A 24,691-nucleotide genomic window follows, 5' to 3' on the forward strand; every position below is an offset into this window, starting at 1 on the left:
AAAGTGTGACATCTTCAACTGTAATTCGCAACATGATTGTTGTGTTCTGTAAAAGGGGGAGATGTTAGAACCTGCTACTCAGCCAGCATGAGTGTCCTGTGTGGAATGTTGGTGCATGGTGATGCTTTGAAATGTTAGCGTGCCTGGGAGTGTCAGTTGCAGAATTTTTTATTTATTTATTTATTTATTGATTGATTTATTTATTTATTTGTAAAGCTCCCGAATCACCCCATCGGGGTATCTCCACGCTAAGACAGCCAAAGTTAAGGAAGGAGGGACATTTAGAACAGTGACGTTTTCAACAACTTTCTGAATGCCAGATAGTCCGTGGATTGACGCAAGTGTATAGGTAGTTCATTCCAGTAGTGTGGGGCCAGGTGGTGAAAGGCTTTGCAACCTAAGCGGTTTGTTTTGAAACACGGAACTTGGGGCAGCGGAATGGGCTGAGCAGCAGGGAGGCAGCTCCTGGTGGGTCTCATCATTGAAGCATACTATTGGAACATATTACTTACCTGCAACTAAGGCTAATAAACCATCATACATACAATTGACACCTCAGTTACTGGGCTTCTGATTATTACAGTGATTCCTTCTAAGCTCAAGTTATTTGGCCAACCTTGGGCATGAGGTTGTATTGTGAAGTTGATGAGGATGAGTTCAGCGTCGGCTGAGTTCTGTCAGTGAATTTTTGTGCAGAATACGAGATAAAAGGCAGATGGGCCAGAGTTTCACAGCTTTTAATTGTGCCTTACTTTCGTAGATGGCTTGGAGGATGGCTGGTCTGGGCAGAAGAAATAGTTTGTTGATGATTTGTGTGAGCAGTTCAGAGACTGGCACATTTTTTTTGTGGGTTAGAATTTATGACGCAACTTTTCTAGTTTCAATATTATTAATCTTTTCTGCTGTGCTTGCTGTGTCTACCAACGTGTGGTTAGTTTGGATTTGACCTATTTCTTGCATAGGGTCACAAGGATATCATAAGCCTTTGAAGCGGTCATTGAAATATTAATACTTCTCTGAATGTTATTAAATATTTTGTGCTATTTTGTGTGAAATGTTTAATTTTACAGGTGCATCTTCTGTTGTGATTATACAGGAGATTCTATAATGGATTGTCCTATGATTCTTAATCATTTCATTTTGCTTAAACACTAATATGACTGCTACTTATCACACTGTTAGTTGTTATTTCATAAAGTATCAGTAATACTGTCGGCTCTAACTGTAGGCGTTGCCTTTGTAAAGAAATACATAGTGCCTGCAGCACCATCTCTTTATTTATAGTGATTTCAAAAAAGCAGGAACTTTACCCTGCCGCTTCAGAGTACAACAACCAGTGCTTAATTTGTAAAGGAAAGAGTGCTGGTGCCTGAAGTTCTGCTCAGAAGCCTGCAGCGGTGCAATCCAATATTGGCACCAAATATCAAGCCTGGTAGTCTTAATCCACCTTCAGCTTCTTTAATCCACTGCCAGATATTCCCTGCCCCTTTATCCCTCACTCTTGCACGTTCCTGTTTGCACACTTTTTTAAGCTCTGACAACCGCATATAAAAACAGAAAAATAATTTGTTTAATACAAAATCGGCATGTGTTATATCAGATTAGTAGAACAGACCTGAATACAGTTTGTTCAAACAGTGCATCTGAGACTAAACACAACCTGTTTATCATATATATAATGACTGTAAAAAACATGCATAATTATAAGATTAAATGAAAGTACATCGTGCCTCTGATAGTACGCTTATGTAAGCCGAGGGCGGAATCATGGACCAGGGTACAAGTTCTTCAGGCTCATGAGTTATGTGCTTTTGATTTAAGAAGCAGCTTTTTTTTAGATCTTGACCAAGACTATGCATGTGCTGTCTCTTGTGAGACCTTTTGATACCTTACTGGGGACTTAGAGGCCCCCCAATTGCTTAACATTATTTGGCTTCATTGTCACTTGTATTTGCTTTCTCTTATTTGATTTCTCTTATTAGCCAGCTTCTGTAGGCTTTCTTTCTTTTTGTGTTTGCCCGTCCCCTTCGTCTTTGTGTAACCTTCCACTGCTTATTTTTCAGGTGCTAAGGTTTTCCTTTTGTTTAAGCATTCTACAAGAGTGCATGTGTTTTCAGCTGTCCCTCTCCAGGCGCTTCCACCCACCCACCCTCCTTCCAGTCTCCGTGTGCTTGCCCCAACTACTGCACACCCTCCATTGTCTGTGTGCTTGCCCTTTACCCTTCCTGCGAACTCCCCTTTGTCCATCTGCTTGCCCCAGCCCCTCCAATCCATGTCTGTCTGTTTGCCCCCAATTTCCCCAGCTCACTCTGTTTTCTGTGTGCTTGCCCCAGCTCCTCCCGCCCACTCTGTTGTCCGTGTGCCTGCCACAGACCCTAATCCCACCATTTTTTGTCGATCTACTTGCCCTCAGACCAACCTTCCCACCCTTTGTTATCCTTCTGTCTGCCACCAGTCCCTCCGACCCTACCCTACATTGTCTGTTCGCTTGCCCCAGCCTCTCCTGCCTACCTTCCTTTGTCCATTTCATGCCCAGCCTCTATTGTCTGTCGGCTAGCTCCCGGTCCTTCCACCACACACTCCGTTGCTATGTGCTCCCACAGCCCCTCTCATATGTCCTCTTTCTGCACCTTTCTTTGCTACCTTCCCTCCCTCCATGTTGCCTTGAAGGAGCACTCCGCTAGTGATACAAATAAATTGCGCTATGACATAGGCATTACTTAAGCGCTATTTCTGAAAATAAAAAATCATTAGTGCTTTTTAGGTTTTGCCTGTACAGTATATCGCAGCGCATGCGCTCTCTTTGCGACACCTCATCTAAATAACGAAAAAGCTTCAAAGGGGCTTAGTCTGCCCCTGACTTACCATTAATTGCCATTGGTTGGCTTACACGTCGCTCTCATTTCCTTGCTTCTTATTGGTCAGTGGATTTCAGCTTCAACTCCTTCCTCCAGGGGCTTGCTACCATGGGGCATGGACCTAGCACAGCTTCTTGTTTGTGTCCAGTGTCCTCCCACTGGCCACAGGCTCCTTTTACTTTTGGACATTCACTCCTGAAGAGCTTGTGTGTCTGCAGTCCATGTTCCTCCCTCCTCTCACTCCCTTGTGTTGCTTCTCCACCCTCTCCTACTGTCCATTGTTGGTGCTTCCCCCATCTCCCCCTCCTGCTCTCTGTTGTTGCTCCCCGCACCTCCTTCATGTCCTTTTCCCTCTTTTTTCTGCCGTCCCTTGTTTTCAACCCACCCATCTGCCCTTCCTCCACTTTCCATTCTTTTTCAAATTATCCCACTGTCTAGTCTGTTTAACCCACCCTCCTCCTGCTGTCTGTACTTTTATCCCACACTCATGTTGCTTGCCCCCCCCCCCCCAAATCTACACGCTGTTTTAAGACATATTGCTCAGTAGCGTGGGCTACTGGCCTTCATGAATTAAAGGGATAAAAAACACTATGACGCGGTCAACGCTGGCCCTCTTTTTTTTTATTTTTAGGTCGAGGTAATATCCGGTCTGCCAAAGGCAGACCGGAAGTCCGAGATTTATTGTCAGTAAGAGGGCTGCTTTATCCCTCCCTCTTTTTGGCTCTCCCTCCATTGGCTGGCTTCCTAAACGGAGGCCAGCCATTGGAGGAGAGAGCCGTCCCTCCGAATAGGCTCCGTCTTTTTCGGATTTGGGGGCGTAAGTTTTGCTGTTCTTTAGACAGTGACGTTGTCTGTCACTCAAAACAGCAAAACCACGCCCCAATTCCGAAAAAATCAGAAGCTTGCGGCCGCCATTTTGTTTCACCGCAGTGACGGTGAGCATCGAGCCTCTGCCTCTGCCCCCGTTTGTGCCGTTTTTAGTGCTCCTGCACCCCTGTTTGATGCTCTCTATCTCTTATGCTGCCCCCACAGTCCCCCAGCCCCCTCTCTGCTTGATGCGCGTGTTCCCCTCCCCTCTACGTACTGCATCTTCGGCTTTCTCCTCCCTGCCCCCTCCTGAATGCTCCGCGCTCGTCCGTCACCCCGTCTCGTCTCTGTGCCTTGTTCTTCTTTCAGTCCGCTCCATCTGTGCTGCTGTAGGGTCAGGAGCAACCTTGCCCTTCCATTCCTTGACCGATGTTTCATGTAATTTAATAGCTGCGTCTTGGTGTCTGACTCTCTCGTTTGGAGTTGGTTGAAATGAAGGCAAGGATGGTGATCTAGGGGTGTGTCTTCTCGTCTGTTTGGGATCTTAGCGATTGGCAAGTTGCAAGCGCATTTATTTGTGCCTTGGCTCTACGATGGAAGCTTCTTTTCCGGATGCCCCCGTGTGCATTAGCTGTATGACGGAAGCTGGCACGTGCATTTGCTGTATTCCGGAGGGGTAAGATGTGGCGGAGGAATAGAAACGTTCACAATCGGATGCCATCCTCACCCATAGCCCTGCATGGGAGCCGTGGAATATGGGGAACGGATGAAAGGGTTTTACCCGAGCTTGTGGGAGTCATAGTAGGGACCAGTGACTTTAAAAAGATTCAGCTATTACCTTCCGAAGTTGTAACCGGCTTGTTGTGATCTTCTGATTGTGTTGTGCATTGCCATTAAATGCTAAGGGAACCATCGTAAACGGCGCTATCTAGTATAATTTGCCATTCTCATAAATGTCTCCGGATTTTTAAAGAGTGTAGTATTTATACGACAATTTTAACACCTTTGAACACATTCTCTCAACTTGATCGCTTGGCGTTTGAAGTAACATGCCCTACCTTGGTCGTTTATTTTATCACACGTTGTGTTGAAATTTGACACAGCTTTGAATCCTTATATTCTGTTCATTTAAGTGGTTTGTAGAAGGTGCACGGGGTGACGCATCTTGTCATCCGGATTTGACCCTCAGAGCACACTTTTTCTCATACGTGTGGTACACGTGTTCTAGAAGTATTTTTATTTTCTAACTCGACTGTATATGTATTCCGGAGGCCCCGTGTGCATTAGCTGTATGACGGAAGCTGGCACGTGCATTAGCTGTATTCCGGAGGCCCCGTGTGCATTAGCTCTAGGATCGAAGCTTCCGGGTGTAGGAGCTCTCACAAAGCAGGCACCAGTGTAAGCACTATAATGAAGGGTCCTATGTGTATTGGCTTTAGAATGAAGGTACCATGTTTAGTAATCCGATAATAAAATCGCCCATGGGCCTTTTGTATTATGTGTGTTTAAAAAGGCGCCCCGTTACATCAGTGCTATAAACACGAGTTCTTGTGTGGAATTTACAGATACCCCCGAGCTTGATTAACTCGTAAGAAATGCATTAATACGTTAATAAATAATGCAGAGCTTCAAGCATTTCAGCTCCGAAATGATGGGGCATTGAGTACCAGCCCTGTGGCTCACAGTACTCTGGTGATGTAACTACGTGTATTAACCCCACATGTGATAACCATAGGTACTGTCCCATTGTAAGTGGTACCCCTTGTATCTCCTCAAAAGTGATGTGAGTGCTAAAGCCATGTGAACAATACGGTTTCATCTTGGCATTAGTGTTAATGCACGGCTCATGGTCCACTTAAGTCTCTAAGGGACGCAGAGTGCTCAAGACATATTTGTTGATGCTAGTTGGAAGGGCCATGTTGTCATTTGGGGCAGCAGGAGCATTGTTACTAATGGTGCAGCAGGTTCTGTGGCACCAGGGACCAGAGGTCTGAGGGACCCCTCACCCATGTTTTTTATTACTCAAACAGCAGCAAGGGGGGCCATCTCCTTGCTTGCCCTAGGGTGCACGACACACTGGCTACTCTACTGTGGGGCAGTTGTCTTTTGAGATGTATTGATGGCAAGCTCATGAATCCTCAATATCTCCTGGACACGGTCAGGGATTGACTGGCTAACGTCTTCTGTCCCACTGGGTAAAATAATAAGTTACAGATTACAGTGGTCTTGAGCCTCATGCTTAAGCATTGCTCCAAAATATGTGCTGATGACATTTGCTTGTGGCTTCTCTGGAGCTGGTACCCTAGGCTATCTGTTCCTGGATAGAGAAATCTGTCTCTCCTAGGCGGTTCAGAGCGAGAGCAAAGGGGAAGGTTCACATATTAACGCAACCTTTACTTTAATTCTGTCTTTATGCCGTTATCAAGTTGCTTAGGCCCCTCCTTGTGAAAAACATATTGGACATCTTTGAAAAATTTCCATCCTTACAATGGAAGTTTAAAAGTGTAAATGCTGTCTGTCAAAGTATCTATTTTCTATTGAGCAGAGCCATTAAATGTACTGCCCATCAGCTGAGAAGTGGAGTTATTTTGTACCTGTCGTCACCTGCCCATTTATAGCACCGATTCGTGCCTCCTCTGCTGGATAACAGAGGTGTGTGAACCTTGAATGGTTCAGTTTCCCCCCCGAGTAAGCTTCCTTTATGCATAGACCCTGAGATCCAGAGCTGCAAACTCTAGTCTTTTAAGTTCTAGTTCGGACCCTTATGGGGTTAATCATCTGTTGTATTGGCGGATGTTTCTACAACCCGACCTCAGACGGGTGAAAGTGCGAGTAGGATCTGCTACTAGTCAAACTGTAATTTACAGATTTCTGAGGTGGCCTGTAAATTGCGCAGCTACTTTATCTGCGAAAGGTGAGAGCCTCTGCTAACTCAGTCTAGTCAGCTACATCCTGGTTTCCAACTTTCCCTTGCACTAATGTTTACACACTCGCATGGTGCCTTCAAGCACCCTGAAGGACTTAACCACTTCATGGTGGCTTCTTTCATCAGCTTATGCAGAATCCCTCAGTAACCACACAGTGGCACATCTAATTTAACTGTACTACCATCATTTTTTCTTTCCCAAAAGTTTGCTTCTTTTTAGCATCTTTTTTAAGGTGAAGTTAATGCAATTTCCCCCAGATCAAAATTAGTCAATTTTTGCATTTAATTTTTATTGCCTTTTTCTTAATACAAAGTGAAACACCCATGTCATAGCAGTCTGGCACTAGTGGGCACAGACTGAGTAGGAGTCCTTTTTAGGTCGAGTGGTTGTATAGGAATGAGGTTTTAACTCGCGCTGCACTTTCCTGAATAGTTCGGGTACGCTGGGGGAGGAGCTGACACATTCACAGTTTAGAATGTTAGGACCCAGAGCTCTCAGTCCATAACCAGTACCAAAGTGCCTCAAGGCGATCCCCCCCAACGACCCTGGTTATGGAAACCGATAGTCCTTTCCACACATGAGGCATCTGATTAAACCAACTCCGTGTGTGTAGTTTGGACTGAACCCGGCCCACTCCTGCCACCCATGGCCAGCTTTTCTCTGTTAGATCTGTATTTACACAGGGCATCAGCAGAGCCAGGACAACGGCGATCGCAGTGGTGCAAACAACATGTCCACTGTGATATCACAAGTTACGTCAAGAAGCAGAGGATTGGTCTCAGGGGGTCATGCAAACAACCATGGAATTGTGACGTCCGAGAAGTAGGTAAACATTTGGACATTGTCCGGTAAGAGAAGTACATCCCTGTAGCTTATTACGTTAGAGGGTTATGTAACCAACCAGGACATTGTGGCGTCAGAAAAATAAGTAAACCAGCAGGACATTGGGAAGTCGGGGTTTATGTACACACTTTGGGCACTGTAACCTCAGAAGAGTAAATAAGCCAGCAGGGCCTCTGTGTGCGTGGCTCTGTCTGTGTGTATGCGTGGCTCTGTCTGTGTGTGTGCGTGGCTCTGTCTGTGTCTGTGCGTGGCTCTGTCTGTGTGTGTGTGTGTGTGTGTGTCTCGGTCCGCAAATACTCTCTACTACTCTCTAATGCTCACCTATTGCCATTGTAAATGACAATACCATTTATTTACGTTTTTAAAAAAAAAAAGAAAAAAAATTTCATGAGCAATGCCAATAGCTCTACCTTTAATAATGCCGAGACCATTGCATTGTAAATACTTGTTTTACTTGACGCCATGTTGCACAGCAGCTCTTAAAGAAAAAGATTGACACATCCAATAGATGAGAATGCTTGTTTTCATGAGTTTTAGCTGTGCTGCACAGCAGTCGCGCTGCCGTACAACAGGGCTACAAAACGTTGCCAAAGTCAACTGCTCTGGTGAGCGAGACCTATTGGCTTAGCCAATGCTTGTTTGAAATAGTTTTAGCTTGGCTGGTGTACATTATGGCTTTAGAGTATTGCCACAGCGTGTTACTGGTGCAGGCGGCAATTATTGCCTTTGCCAATGCTTGTTTGCCGTTGTGTATGTACCGGGAAAGAAGAGGCACGTCTGATATATGTGGGGCGAGCGGGCCGAAGCCTCGGCCTTCAAGAGGCCATCTGTGTCCCAGATGTCCCGAGACTGACGGGAAGGGTGAAAGGTTATTACAATGCCGGGAGCTGATGGAACAGCGGCTCCTTCGACGCCGCGTCTTGTCTTGGGCCCGTCAGCCTCCACGACAGGAATGACAGATGCCTCTTCCCATAAAAACCCATCCATGTAAATTCTCGTCAGCTTCGTGTTTTTCACGCCTTGGCGGGTAAATGGAGACGTGACAGTTTACTCGAAAGCTTTATAGGTTTTCAAACTCCAGAAGCGCAGCGTCCCTTAGAGCGCCAGCAGCAGCTTTACATCTCTGTCTTCAGACGTCCATGCTGGATGCAGTGGAGAGGACATGCCGCTGCCGAGTGTCACTCTTCCACTCTGTCAACATTGTGTGGCCATGAAAGGCCCCTCGCTGCGGTGTTATTGCTCATTTTTTGCTATTATTTCACGAGACCGGTGAAACGCACTATTCTCGCAAACGAATTCACATCAAGGTCTCCAAATTATCTGGAACGGCGTTGTCACGTCCCATGCATGCATTTACCAGCATGCTGCATTCTGGGAGTTGTAGTTCACCTCAGTTTACCCCCATTGGCGCTAGATTTCCGGACTACAAGGCTTTCAAAAGGAAAAAAAAATACTGGAGTAAGGTGCCCCATAAGACATGGCGCCATTTGGCAACCTCAACGTGCATGTGTGAAAAAGAAGTTAGAATTGTGATTACAGATGCCAGACTCTGATTCTCAATATGAAGATACACGGAGGCAGATGGCAAGACTGATGAACGCTCTGCTCTGCCCGCTGGTGGGGTTTTTCGTTGGTGAACAGGTGCTCTCATGCAATTGGAGTTATTTGGGGGTTTAGCACATACATTGGCTGAACACCAACACAGCGGTAACTTGGTCCTGTCTGCATATTCACAAGCATCGACTTGCCTTTTTTAACACTTAATTCACTACTAAACATACACCTGATTCAAGAAGACGTAAACAGCTCGTTGATAATAGGAAAGAGTCCCAATCATTTTTTTTCTCAAGGTTTGTTAGGGAAGGTATGTTTTCCACATGGAGAAAGGTTTTAAAAAAATAAAGCAATTGCAGTTTGCAGAAACTGCATCATTCTGCTGAGTGGACAATCTGCAGTCGTAGGTTATTAACACCGACTAACGATATGCCAAGGAAGCTTTGAAAGTTTTAGTTTCCCAATTCTCCAGTCATTGCTGAACATCCCAAAACATGAGTCAACCCACTCAAATGATAAGCACGGGCCAACGACATTGACTCGTTTTTTAAAACGGACCCTTTCCCGTTAAACATTGTATGGAGGGGGTGCTGCTTTTTAACTCTTAACAAATACACAAGGCCTCTGGAACCATGGAACCTAGGAGAACCAAATTATGGGGCAAGAAAAGGCAAATTATGCAGCAGAAGATGGACTATGTGGCAAAAGCAACAAATCCATAATTATGTGGACCGTGCTGCAGCCGCAAAATTACATAATTACAGTGGCCCTGGTAATATCAGAAAAAGTGAGAGCTAGCAGGTTGAGTTGATGATGCTATATATTATTAAGACTCTTTGAGGTCGTGTAACTAACTCTCTTCTCTTTCTCTCACTCCATATTTGTCTTCTTGCTATCAAGCGTCTGACCGCTCTGGTAGTGGTTTCAGGAGAGAGTGGAGGCCCTGACAGAGGGTCTCAGTTAAGGCCCATTTTCACTGCCCTCTAGTTTCCAAATACTTCCTCCCCATCTTCCTTACTCTCCTTCTCTGGTAACACTAAGTGTCATCAGCATGATCTGGCAACCCATACAAGACCTCTGGACAGGCCCCACCAGTGGCTGCATAGCAGTGTTAAAAAAAAAAGACCCATGGGCAGAACCTTGCGGAAGAACGTAGACCAATGCCCCCGATATTACGACACAGGAATCCAGGACAAGGCCCTCGACTGGATCTGCTCCTTCCTCTCCGGCAGGACGCAACGGGTCAGACTCCCCCCTTTCCTCTCAGACCCCACACCTACCACCTGCGGAGTCCCCCAGGGCTCCTCCCTCAGCCCGACGCTCTTCAACGTCTACATGGCTCCACTTGCCCCCATCGTCAGAACCTACGGACTCAACATCGTGTCATACGCAGACGACACCCAGCTCATCCTCTCCCTATCCAACGAGCCCAACACCGCCAGACAAAACTTTCGAGAAGGCATGGAAGCCGTCGCCAAATGGATGAAAAACAGCTGCCTACAACTAAACACCAACAAAACAGAAGTACTCATCATGGGCCCAAACCCCGACGCCTGGAGCGACACATGGTGGCCCACCGCCCTCGGAAACCCGCCAACCCCCACAGACCACGCACGCAACCTGGGAATCATCCTGGACTCCGAGCTCAAAATGGACCGCCAGATCAACTCTGTCTCATCTTCCTGCTTCCACACCCTCCGCCTCCTTCGTAAGACCTTCAAATGGATCCCCCTCGAACACCGAAAGACAGTCACTCACGCCCTGGTCACCAGCAGACTCGACTACGGCAACGCACTCTACGCCGGAATAAACAAAAACCTCATCCGCAAGCTACAGAACATCCACCGCAAGACTGGTCCTCAACCTGCCAAAACACTGCCACATCTCCCAGCACCTGCGCACACTCCACTGGCTCCCCGTCGAGGCGAGAATCACCTTTAAGATGCTCACCCACGCACACAAGGCCCTCCACGGCACCGGACCATCATACCTGAACAGTCGGCTCAAATTCCACGCACCCCAAAGGACCCTACGATCAGCCCAGCTCTCCTACGCCGAGGTCCCCCGCACCAGAAAGACCAGATCGGGAGGCCGCTCCTTCTCCTTCCTCGCGGCCAAAGCATGGAACGCCCTTCCGCTCCACCTCAGACAGACAACATCGCTCCCCATCTTCGCAAGAAACCTCAAAACCTGGCTCTTCGACAGACCCCCTCCTTGATGGAATGGAACCTGCACCCCCCCCCCCCACCCCTAGCGCCTTGAGACCCTTACGGGTGAGTAGTTGCGCTTTAACAAACTCCTGATTGATTGATTGATTGATTGATATTGAATTTGAATGGAAACCCTTGAGTTTCACCTGCGTGTCAAATACAGCGATGAGTTAACCCAACATAAAGAAAAATGTCTTAACCACTCCGACTCTGACATATATGTCACAGCCTTGCTTCATTAATACTCCGTGTGGTAACCTAGCCGGAAGGCAGTGGAGCGCTGTACTCTGTGAAAGGCAAAGCTAGTCAAGGAGGGAGGGATTAGAGGGCTACCTGGATCCTGATTGTGGTAGTTACTGCATCGTGGGTGGTGGTGTTCTTTAAAGAGATGTCTTCAGCTCTTTCCTAAATTGGAGCAGGGTTGGGTCATACCTGCTGGATCAGGGGATGTCATTATAGATCCAAGGTGGTTAAAGGGAAAACGCATGTCGCCTTGTTTTTTTCTTTTTTGCCCTTTTGGTGGTAGCCTGGCTGCAGGAATGTCAAGAGTTCCAGAGATTGAAAACTTGTCAGCCTCATGGGCACTGATGCCAGCTGTGGTGATGGCCGGTGGTGTGGAAGGCAGACTTGGAGTCCGCAAAATCAGGGGTAATGGCAATTACCGAAGCATCGCTCACACTAGACGCTATCTCATCTTGAGGGGAGGGACTCTGGGGTTAAATAGTGATCTGGAGCTTGACTGGTGAAAAAAGCATGCAGCTCAGAGGGTTAGTTACTTCCTATTTTTTACCTCATGGAAGTTTGCCTCTGATGTAGCAGCGTTATTTTGTCACCGCATCACTGGTGAAAATGATGGTATGTCCGCAGGAGCAGGGCAGCAGTGCGTCAGATTAATTATTGGCTGTAAGAAGGCACCGCCCTCCCTCTACAGACGCCATTGACGTGTATGTTAAGTGTTTGACGTCTTGTACGTTGATCACTGCTTTAATAGACCTGGGTTAGATTAGCGTCATCCAGCTTCCTCTTCTAGGCGAGCAAATTCATTTATGATATTAATAAACCCATCGCATATTACCATTAATGCAGAAAGACTACCCTCGCAATCCTGGCTCTCAAGGGGGGGGGGGCGAAGTGGTGGAAGGGGCCGTCCCATCTTCCCCGGATAATCCACTTATCTAATAGAATAAGGAATAAAGCAGCTTTTTTCACAGGTATAACAGGACACAATTTAAGCACTGGTTGTTGGCTTTTTGTGCAGAAAAAGGTCCAATTTCGGCAGGCTTGTATGGAACAATCTTTGTTGGATTGCATGTGTTATATTATCTATTGTGTGTCCTAAAGAAAGGATTCAAGTACCCAGACACCACAGCCTAAACACAGTAAACAAGCGCATAGGAAGACTTGTGTTTTGGAAGCATGCAAGTGATGCTTGCAGAGCATATGTTGAGCTGTCAAGTGAAATCATTGAGCTAATTGCACGATCTCCTCCATTTCAAGATGGCTGGCCTGTTAGCGTCTTTCTGGAGTAGTTCTTTGAATCAAAAAGATTAGTATGATAAAGATTAACCTCTTAAGTGTTAAGTTTATATCCATAGTGCTAAGCCCTTTTTAGCGGTTTCACATGTTCACATTAGATATTGAATATCGTTTTGTAGTAGGCGTAAGCAAACATCATCAGCACCTCATTTTCCCTCCACAAGTTCTTCATCAAAATATAATTCCTCATTTTTGCCCTTTTTATGCATCTGGTAATTTTTTTTACAACAAACACAAAAAATGAATAGCATTTATTGTTTTTACAGGCCGTAATTGCCTGCCTTTATTTTATGGAAAGGTTAGGTAAACATAATTTGCAGAAACCTATATATGTAGTGTAAAATAAAAAAACACTATGAATTTAGGAGTTTTTCACAATTTCCAAAAATGGAAATACCCAAGCTTCTCACAGTTTAAAACTAATTTAGAACAAATTAGAAAAGAACGTAGTTTAAAATGTCTGCCTCTGTCACTTAATGCTGTCAATATCAATCTGTGAAAGTAATTTCTGTATCTTAACGTGACTCTACCAATTTATAGGATATTGTTTTTGGTCATGCTTGCCTTAACAAAACATTATACTGATGAAGGCCTCACATGTATCTGATTGTACAAGAACAGCTTTCATTTCGGAAATTATGTAAATTCATGTTGATGCTGCTCAGTTCATGCAGTATATTTAAAAACAAGCATTGGCAAAGTTAATATTTTGCTGCTCAAAAATGGCTGAACTGTTGGGTTTTTCAATGCTTGTATGGTACATATGAGCTGAGCTACATTCAGGTGTCTGGGTGAGTTCCGATTGTGGCAGGTTGTTCATAATGGGGCACGACTGAGAGCTCTGGAGCCGAGGCTGAAGGTAGTGCGAGTCAATCCGCCATAACAGTGTTCAGATTACATCCTTGGCCTCTCTCTAGCACACACATCGGTCACATATGTATCATTTGTAATTACCAACTCTATTTATTTACAGCAAAATCCTTGTTACTCGTTGATATCAAATTGCTAACAAGCACGGTTAAAGGCAATAGGTCTGGCATGATTTATGTGTGTTGTTGTGTGATATGTCTGGATGCAATAGCACACAAATTAAGATAGTCACTTTAATTCTGGCCAGGCAGCATGCTGTGTAGAGCATAGGACTGTAGTTCACATGCTTTAAGCCACACTCCTAATTACCTACCGCAGGCCCCTTTTAAAGACCTGCTTAAAGCACTGTGGGTCCACAATAGGCTTTTACTTCTAGTCAGCTGAAAGTTGTCTCATAGGGGAGACCAAACAGTTATGGTGATGTACAACTGTGGAGTCCTTGATGTAAAATCTAAACTCCGTGGAGCAGAAAGGAGGAACCACTTTGCTCCTCTGCAGCACTCATTTTGAAGCTTCTCTTGGAGGGCATAAGTACAGTCAGTGTTGTGTCAGAGGAGGGGGAGGGGGGGTTGGGGGCGGGGGGATACCAAAGGGAAAGCCTGGGATAACATCAACTACCCCTGTTTGACGTCCGTGAAGGTGTGTGGCTTAAGACAGTGAGGTGGGCTGAGTTGGAGACTGAAGGAGGGATATAGCAAAAACACAGTTGGACAGAATGCAGAACAACATCTTACATTCACCCCAGTACAAAGATCTGGGCATAAATCCATCGTTTTTTTGCACTCCACACCACCCTAGGTCAGACAATGGCTATATGCAAATCAGCCTTGACCCTGTGCCTCACGGGAACAGTCCAGCCCGAACTACCAAGCCATGTCTTTCCTAGACCAGAATCAAGCATCCAAGGACCGGTTTCTGGCTATCAGCCTTCTTCAGCCTGGATAGCTTGACTCCAGTGATGTGGAGAGCCTGGGACTCACGTCTGAGCATACCCAGCCCACTCGGGGTGAAAATTGCAAAAAACACAGTTGATGGACAGAATGCAGAACAATGTCTTACATGCAATTAAAAGTGGAGAATGTGCGGTTCACTAATCACGCACCTGCTTTTAGGCAGCATGATCCTGCTCCATAGTAGAAAAACACCCTATGTACAGGCCTGTATTTTTTCCATCTCTTCCTCAGTGTGTTTGATACACAGCCCTAGGGATAAGAGTCCAGGGGTCGTGGGGGTGTGTGTGCCATTCTCTGTAGGGAAAACTTAGAAAGGGGATGGGGTCTTGTGAGCCAAGCTTAAAGCCTGCCTGACCTTAAAATATAGAAGGATCTGAACTGAAAAGTTTTTTGTACATTCTTATGAGCAAATGCCTAGAGTTAGAAAAATGAATTAGTGCGAAGAGACATTTATCACTGAAGTGGTCCGCTTATATTGGAATGAAAAAGGAAAGTGGAAATCTTGATCCTACTATATACATCCTAAGAGTAAAATCAAAAATGTATATGCCTGGGAGAGAGGTAGTTAGACCATGAACAACAAGAAGCTCCCTCTCAACCTGTTTTGTTTCTACTCAGTGCATCATGTGAAAGATCTGAGACACATGGCTCCGCATTCTAGCAAATACTCAATTTATTTTTGTACAGAAAACATAACAATTTATTTACACAGCATAATATACATTAAAATATAATGTATAATGAATGTAGTTACTTTTTCACAAAGTACCTCTTTATTTATGTCCATTAATCACTTTGTTAGTAAATCCATTGTGTCCTGTACCCTCACCTCTTTCAGACGCTCATTCATAGCCCCCATCACCCTCCATATAAAAACCAAGTTTCCTGGACTTCACACATTGTCACAACACCGAAATTGTACTGTGCACTGTTGCTGAGTGCGGGTGAAGCCATCCATGTTATATCACTGAAGCCATGGGGATGGGGATTGTGAAAAATCTAAGTGTCGCACAAAGAACAAGGGTAGCAAATGAACCGCATCCATTCAGCAGGACAGGGTGAAGTATGTAGCTGGGAGTGCATTTTAGAAAACAGCATAGTATTTACTCATTTAAAGGCAGCACATTTTCTATTGAAATAGCCACTACATTTTCACAAACATACAGCTGTACTGATAAAACTATATAGTGCACCAAAGATGTGTGGAAATTTAGTTTCAGTGAATATTTGCCATTTGTGCGTCACCAAGTAATGTGTCTTGATTTGTTTTTATCTATTAAAATCTGTTTCCATCACTTTTCCGAATTACAAAAAATGCACTTCATTTGTACTTTCCTAACTACTAATATATTTTAAAATGTGTCCTGTACCTTTACAGATATTTACATTTTGTTTAGTTGAAGGCATTCTACAGTCGATCCTTTCACACTTCTAGTACCCCAGCAAGATAGTCATATAGTTGTTTACAAAGCCTCTCAATTTGCAGTAAGAGAAAGAAAAGCATACACCAATCTCCATGTTAAAAAATAAGGAGCAATTTGTCAGAATACATATAGCCTGACATTTGACCACTATCTCTGAAAGCCGAAGAAATAAGACAAGATAAAAACTCATCTTTATTGCTGACTCACCTTCTAAACCTCAGTATGGTTATTTTGTGTGTGCTGATACATCCCCTACTTCTGGCGCCTACGGCACTGTGCATATTCCAAGTGTATCACATGTAGTTGTACCACAGCCAGTGAACCAAAGACAAAAGCCCATGTGTTGTCCACTGTCCTGGGGGAATGATGTGACTGGCCCACAGTTTTTAATATGATGTGTTTTTGGGTTTCAGGAAACAGCAAAGGTTGCAAGGTGGCAACAAACAACAGCAGCAGCAGCAACAACAACAACAGCAGCAGCAGCAACAACAGCAGCAGCAGCAACCGCAGCAAAAACAGCAGCAGCAACACACCGATCAACCACATGCCCCCACCAAACAACCCAGAGAGAACCAGAAACTGTACCAGGCTGGTCAGGGTTCACATTCCTCAGCGAGGCAAGGACCCCATGGCTATAGCCAAAACAGACGATGGCACCACAACCAGAAGCATTCACCCAACGACAAGGACACGCACAGGAACGCCAAAGAGGCTGAGACTCTGAAAAATGAGGACTCGTCTGTGTGCACTACGCATAGCCCCTTGGAAAGGCATGGAAGCCTGGAGGCGGCAGACAGAGTGTCTCAGCCGGCAGCCACCCAGCCATGCCAGTCAAAGCGGAGAGACAGTATTCATGACAGGACTGGGGAGCGGCCAAGAATAAACCTGCTTCAGTCTTCCAAAGACAGACTGCGAAGGCGGCTGAAGGAGAAGGTGCAGTATTTTCACTTACTGCTCATTACACATGGTTAGAGGAAGGAGAAAGGGATTGCCATCCTGAAATGTTGCCAACTTTGTATTGTTGATGACATAACATTGAAGCCAATGAGGTCCTATCTAAGGCCATCATCTTTTATAATTCATGTATTTGTGCTCCTCATCCTGTGATTGGGTCAGACACAAAGAAACGTATGAAAACTTTGGGGATTCTAGCTTCCGTTCTCCTACTTCCCCCTTCAACCCTCTCGTATCCAATAGTTAGGAGGAAGGATCCCCTCTTGTAGTGTGGGCACTACATGAAGGCCCTTATGGCATTGCTATTTGCAGTTCTCAGTTCATGTGCACTTGCTGATGCATAATGTACCTTATGCCACCAGACAAGGTATTTATGGCCATTGGCAGAGTATGTTAATAAAGAACACAGCAGCACTTCACATATGAAAAGTGGTTACATGTCCCCTCACAGCCATTTGTGCTAGAGATTCACACACATTGAACAAACACTGAACAGGCTACATATTGAATGCAAAACAGTAAAAAGTGTAGTTGTTGGTAGGTGCATATGGTTTATTGGCCCAGTAATGCCAGGAATAAGATCACTTCAGGGCACAAGACTAGAGCAGTTGGTCGAGCACGATGAGGGCCACTGTGTCTCCTCAGTCCAGGATGGTTCGGATGTCGTTGGTAGCTGTGATGAGTTCTATGTTGGTGCTGTGTTTTTTTTCTGAATCCTGATTGAGTATTCTCTAGTAGGTGGTGGTTTTCAAGGAGGGTTGTGAGTTGCCGGTTGATGGACATCCGTCCTATCTCCCTGCTCATCTGCCCACCCAAAGTGATAGCACTTTGGGCGGGCAGATGAGCAGGGAGATAGGACGGAAGTTGGTCAGGTGGCTCGTGTCGCCCATCAGCTTCTTGAGGATGGCATTGACCGCTGCACGCTTCATGTCTTGCAGGAATGTGATGGAAGTGTTAAGGATGTGGGTGAGGGCTTAAAATTCAATGCCTAAAACGTTAAACCTTGGACAAATGGTTTTCAAAACATTTGGGGAGTATATGACTTCCATCCAAAATAAATGAATGTCAAAAGTTGGGCAGGGTGCCAGGGGTCATGCTCCTGACTGAATAATTTTCAGTTCGAAGTGTCACTCAAAATGTTGAGCGTCAATAGGGTTTGTGAGAGTCACGATATGGCGACAAGGAGTGCATCTTGGGGAGAAATTGAAGTGGAAAAAATCGTAATGTGCTAGTTTAAGAATGTTTTGGACTCTCTAAATCCGAAAGTCATAATTTAAGCACAGTTTAATCTGTGGAATTCTCTGGCGACTTAGTTTATTTAATTTTATTTGGAAAGTTTTGTATAGCGCGAATGTGACCCTTGGGTATCAGAGCGCTTCACAGATACAATACATGAGGTAGGTTAGAGATACATCTTGCATAGCATAACCATTCAGAGAATGAGGTAGGCAGGTATAGAGCTATGTAGTAACACGTTTTACACTGATATGAGGTAGGTTAGGTATACGTCTATAAGGTAGTATAGCATAAAAGTGTACAATGGTGTGGTATATTTAGGCTAGTACTTGACATCGGCATGTGCATATTTCTATATAAATTCAGTCTGTGTCTGTCTTCCAGGTTATCATAAAAGTTATTCTATTTGCCTACTGTACTGTAAATTGTACTACAATAACAATAGATCCAAATTGTCTTTATCTGTGCATTTTTTCCTCCAGATTCCGGGTAAGTATAGCGCCACTAGGTTATCCCCAGTATAACTAGTGACTTTCTCTTTTCTTCCATTTGTTGTTCCGCTTTGGCACAACTAAGTTGCGGTGGCGGTGATGTCCTTTCTTGCCTAAGTAAGGAACTTACTCATTAGGAAGATCTTAGCTTCCCTCTTGAATGTTGCTGTGTTTGTAATTTTCCTAATATTTGGAGGGAGTGAGTTCCAGATTCTGGGGGCTGCCCCTGAGAAAGCTCTGTCGTATGTTTTCTTCTTCCGGAAGATGGGTGGTCTCAGCAGCAGCTCCTTGGCACTCCTGGCTGGTCTGCCTCCTCCAGATAGCTCTATCTTCTGAGCCAGGTATCTTGGTGTTTTGTAGTGGAACGCTTTGTGGGTGATACATGCCATTTTAAGTTGGATTCTGGCTTCGTATGGTAGCCAGTTTAATGATTTCAGGTGTGGCGTGATCTGGTCGAATTTCCTCGATCCGGTGATGAGCCTTGCAGCTGCATTGAGACATGCTTTTAGTGGTGCCGTGGAAATTTTTGGCAGACCTGCTAAGGTCTTTTCTTGTACCTAAAACGTTCATGTAAGGACTTAGCTGAAGTGCTGTATGCACCTTCTTGGGACATCACAGCAGCCCAGGAAGATAGAGCAAAGCTGATGAGACTCCTGATTAACTACCACCTGGAATATTGCAGATTCTCTACCTCAGGCGCACAAAGTAACCAAACAGTAGGTGGCAGAGAGGATGCTGCTAGTGTATAACAATTATGCTGAGCTGCTCATATTCACTCGATGTTGAAAATATTACACCTACTCCTTTTAGGTCTCAAGGCTCTTGTGTGTAAAGTGCCAATCCATTTATCGTCTAGTACAATATAAATTCTCAGACAACAAGCAATAATTCTCTTTATCTATTGTGGGCAGAACAGGAAGGCAGCAGCGAGCGCTGTGTCGTTTGCAGGATCCTTTCTGCCATGCCACATCATTGACATGCAAGTGCTCTTCTACTGTGCTCTCCAGACAGCAAACTCGAATTTCATCACAAGTCAATATGTATGAATATAATTATTTGTATTTAATAATTAGCAATTTTATATAGTGCTGACAAGACTTATTTGGATGACAGAGCCCTTAACATAGGAACTGTTTGAAAATAAATGGTATGACAGCAGTGCAACAGCATTGGGTAAACACTTAGTATAAAGAAATTCAGAGACTAGACAAATAACTATTGCAAATCCCAATAGGTCTTGCTTATGAATGCACTGTTAAGCCGGACCTAAAAATATATTTATGTGAATGACTACCCTCCTCCTGGCTGTCATAAATTATCAAGTTATTCAAGACACTTTAGCATTACAACAAAAGAATATCCTGCCACGCACCCAAAAGAATCCTACAATCCACCGACCTCACCCTTGCCAAAACCCTGTGCATACACAGAGCCAGAACGGGTGGAAGAGCCTTCTCCTACATCCCGGCAACATCAGACGCGCCCCCACTATGCACATCTTCAGGAAGACCCTCAAGACTTGGTTCTAATACCCCCCTCCCTAGCGCCTTGAGACCCTTATGGGTGAGTAGCGCGCTTCACAACTCCCTGATTGATTGATCCCCATTTGCAAAACACATCAGAAATGTCAATGGTTACATAAAGGAATCTCACTCTACCGGTTACTTGAGCTTCCTTTTCTCTCAAGTTAACACTGAATTTCAAGAGCATGGCAGTGGTAGGAGCAGCTCTATAGTCTCCAGGCATATTTGTCTGCTCATAGTAAAACCAAGTCTGCAGTTCAGCCTCAGCAGGAATGTGATCCTGGTTGCAGAGGCATCCACTTCAATTCACAAGGATAAAAAAAATTGTGATACAAGCTTCAAACTAAATCTTATTGACTTTCATTTTCAAATGCTTATAAACAAAAAGAGTAAAGCATCTAAGAAACAACCTATAACCCCCTAGATCAACGATCCAACCAGCCCATTCTGCAAACTTAAAGAATGCAGAATCCACCCCACCCCAACAACCAAGAAAAAGTACCTGAACAACACGAGGAACACCCCTGAACTCACTGTGAATGACCTAGAACTCTCCCATATTACTAAGATCCTCCACTCAGCCTCAACAACAGAACCTCTCAAACTCATCCATCATCACTGTCCCTCTCTCTTCTCCTAACAAATTGTCCACATCTCCCCCCAATGAACACCTTCCATGACATTCCAGTATAGCATAGTATCCACCTTCAGAACTCTTAATGCCACAACCTCATTCGCCCTGATCACTACCACATCTGAACACTCTTCTGAAATACATTCTCATACCCCCAACTTCACCAGCCACCACAGCTCACGTCTAAATTTAATGCCAAAGACATTCTTCAACACACATATCGCTTTCAAGATAAACTCCTTCATTGGGCTAATAACATAACATACCTTGTGTATTGTAAAGCGTACATTCACCCTGAAGGGTGTCTTGCCATTGAGAATCTTACATGCACAGTTTCCAAACTAACAACAGTAGAAGACTCACTCAAACAATATTCTACATGTAACAACAATCCCCTCTGCAAGTCCAAACCAAGAACTTCGCAACTGTAGGACCATGAACACTCAACAGAAAAATCTAAAGCAAACATGAGGAACACATAAGAGGGCTGAGCTATTTCCCTCATTTATATTAAGAAGAGGAAAGCAATGGGAGGTTCTAACAAAGGCAACAGTCATAACACCTACTAAACAAGTAGCAGTCCAGGTTCTCGATCGAGTACTGCGCATACTTCCCTGAAATGTCTTCTACTTAACTCTAGAAATGCCGTATATCATAGCCTGAGATAGGAGTAATAACCTCGAATAACCTAGAAACTATTTCACTGACCAGAACCCTGGCCAAATGAAACATATAAGCCTACTCTGGACTTGCTGTTTCCATCAGCGTGTGTAGCAGTCAACCAGAAAGACAACATAAAATGCAGAAACCTATTATAGAATCAGTTCTTTACTGTATAGTGTCACTCCAGCAAGATAAAAACATCGGAACCAAATCCCAGTAACTTCCATATAATTTTCCATTGACAAAACACCCTTCTCGTAACATTTTATGGAATTGCTTACTGACAGTATTATCAACTCTAACATCGTTATCCTCCTCTTGGCTTTGACCCTGCATTGGGATGACCCGAATTACTTTGCATTATTTATTATAGCCTCCTATGTAGTCAATTACAATCTCATTTAATTGTGTGAAACACCTACACACCCTCCTTGCCAAAGAGGGGTCACTGAAGATAGACCCTCAGCTGGAACAAGCCTGACCGTCATCTCATGCTCTTCTTATCAATCATCGAAATCTGATCCACCAGACAATGAAAAAGACTAAAAAAGGGTCTGAGACTTCAGAAACTTAGTCAAGGACACTCTTTTATCCGAAGGTCACCACATATATATTGACACATCCCTCCTGTAAAAGAAATCAATAAACTCACTAATCACTAACATTCCTACCTACAACTTCAGAAGATTAGTCAAAAGCTGGCTCTTGCCCATCTGACAGCTATACTCTCACCACAACAGTATTGCCGGACATGGCAAACTATGTCTCTCACCGCATGGAGATGTAGTTGTTGTTATACATGTTTCCACATATATTACACCACAAGATGCAGGTGTGTATATAAAGGAGTGTCATAATTGGTGCTTCAAAATACATATAGCTACATATATTGAGGAGTTTATGCCTGCTACCAAAACGTTAAGCAAGGTCATGGAAAAATGTGCATACTTGACAACAAGATAAATGTGCACTTCCAACAATGTATATATTGCTGCTTCTATGCACATATGGGTATTTATATAAAGGGGCTTTCTCCAGCCAATAAAACCTTATTATATGACGTTTGCATATATGTATGTATTAGATAATTTTATTTTTTTGCTAAAAAATAATCCTTCTTAAAACCTTTGTCCCTCCTCACTCTGATTCACCCCAAACCTTCCTGACCACTATGAACCCCAAAAACATCCTTCTCAAACATTCCTCTCCTTTTTTAGCCATGTCACCCAACTAGCAGTCGCACACAACTACTATTTACAAAAACAACTTACTACTTCCCCTTTGAAATCCATTTCCATCATCCTAGCCCGACTTTAAACTCTACTAAAAACCTAGGAAATCAAGTGGACACACCTAATGCACAAAAACAAAAGAAATACTAATCTACTATTAACCTCATATCTTGGTTTCCGGAGTAGCATGCTACTCGTCGCAAAGCGCTTTAATGCATTGTCAGGAGTAGTACGTGCTGTATAAATACCATTTACAATTCAACACAGTGCATGTAAGAAATGGGATTTTTTGTCGGCTAGGACATGTGCCAAAGTTGGGCAGAAACCACCACTTTAGTCAGGATAAGGGAGTTACACTCCTAAAATAACCCCTGCTCATCCCCTTGGTAGCTGGGCACGAGCAGTCAGGTTTATCTTACAGGCAGTGTGTAAAGCATTTGCACATTACAGTGTAAGCACTACAAAAGGACACCACACCAGTTTAGAAAAATATCCAATATTTTTATATATTTAAGACAAGACCAAAAACGATAAAAATCCACAGTACAGTACTAAAAAATCTTCAATTATCAAAATATGCTTGGAAAATAGTTCCTTGATGTCGATAGCTCCTTCTGGGGCTATCACAGCATCGTGAGCAAACAAATTCTGGCTGACCGCGGTGTCGTGGGCCAGCTACGGTGTCGGGAAGACCTACAAACAGTACCTTTTAGAAATGCAGGGCGTTAGCGACCTCTCGTTGAGCTCCCAAAAGCACGGCGTCCGCAGGCGTCTGTTCCTGAGGTCGGTGCAGGAGTCATCTGGGCCCTCAAAGTCACACGCGTTGCAGATTGAACTCCTCTCTGTTGAAGTCGGGAGCGCTGGTGTCGGGTGTTGTGGTGAGAAGTGCAGCAATGCAGCGTGCGGTGCCCTCAGGTCACAGTGCGAGCAGCGGCTCGGTGGTGGCATCCGATGGCGTCGTCGATGAGACCAGGTGCGAGGTGAAGGCGGTGCTAGTTGCTGTCCTGACAGGTCACGGTGCAAGCAGCGGAGTCGTCATAGCTGCAGCGCTGTTGTCAGCTGCCGAACTGGAGTCGATGGTGCCAGCATCGGTAGGCCAAGGCTGCGTTGCGGGTGGTGCATCATGTAACTTTACGAGCGGTGCCCTCGTACCACAGTGCAAGCAGCGCGGTGGATCTCCGCAGTTGGGGATACCAAGGCATTGTTGGGAAGCGAGGCGGTGTGGAGTGTGGTGCCAACAGGTCGCGGTGTGAGCAGAGGCTCAGTGGCGGCGTCCGCAGGCAGCGTTGATGAGACATGGGGTACGGCGTTGCAGCGATGCCCTCTGCGGTGCCTTCAGGACACTGAGTCTGCAGCGGCGTTGTAGACGGCGTTGTGTTGCTCTTTCCTCTATTGCAGCACAAAATACACAGTCCCCAGTGCTAAGGGCAGATCAGCTTAAAGATTTTGCTGTTCCGGAGTCTTCTTGAACAGGGGATAAGCTCTACCTCAAGCCCTTGGAGAAACTCACAAAAGTAGATTGCAGAAAGTTCAGTCCAGTCCTTTCACTGCTCAAGACAGAAGCAGCCACTGCAGACCAACACAGCAAGGCACACAGTTATGTGGTAGTTCCTCCTCACAGCTTCTCCAGCTCTTCTTCTTGGCAGCCTTCTTGTTATAGAAGAGTTCTAAAGTTCAGGGGTCTGGATCCACTATTTATATCGCAAAATCCTTTGATTTCTTAGGCAGAGAGTGTCTGTGCCCAGCCAGAACCAGTTCTGCCTTCTCTGGTGTGACTTCCTGGCAGGAGGTGGAGACTGCATTGTCAGAGGCAGACCAGGCCCTTTGAGGTGTAAGGAAATCTCCCCCCTTCCCAATTGCAGCCCAGGTCTATTGAGCCCTTTCCTGGCCCACCTAGACTATCTGTAGCCACTCCTGCTCCCCAGCCTTCTGTCATCCAAAACCCAGACAGGCAATCCTCATTCCAGCAGAAGCAC

The 24,691-nt window shown here is 44.8% G+C and overlaps 1 protein-coding gene across 4 annotated transcripts in view; it reads left to right on the forward strand.

The window, feature by feature from the left end:
* Positions 1–24,691, forward strand: part of CTIF (cap binding complex dependent translation initiation factor) — an 856,085-nt gene that overhangs the window by 573,777 nt on the left and 257,617 nt on the right. For all 4 annotated transcript variants that reach the window (XM_086960364.1, XM_086960366.1, XM_086960367.1 and 1 more), the window contains one exon: positions 16,396–16,915. In XM_086960364.1, coding sequence (XP_086816490.1) covers positions 16,396–16,915 — 520 coding nt within the window. The remainder of the gene's footprint in view (positions 1–16,395; positions 16,916–24,691) is intronic.

This window comes from Lissotriton vulgaris, chromosome 3_1 (assembly GCF_964263255.1).
Source record: "Lissotriton vulgaris chromosome 3_1, aLisVul1.2, whole genome shotgun sequence".
NCBI lineage: Eukaryota > Metazoa > Chordata > Amphibia > Caudata > Salamandridae > Lissotriton > Lissotriton vulgaris.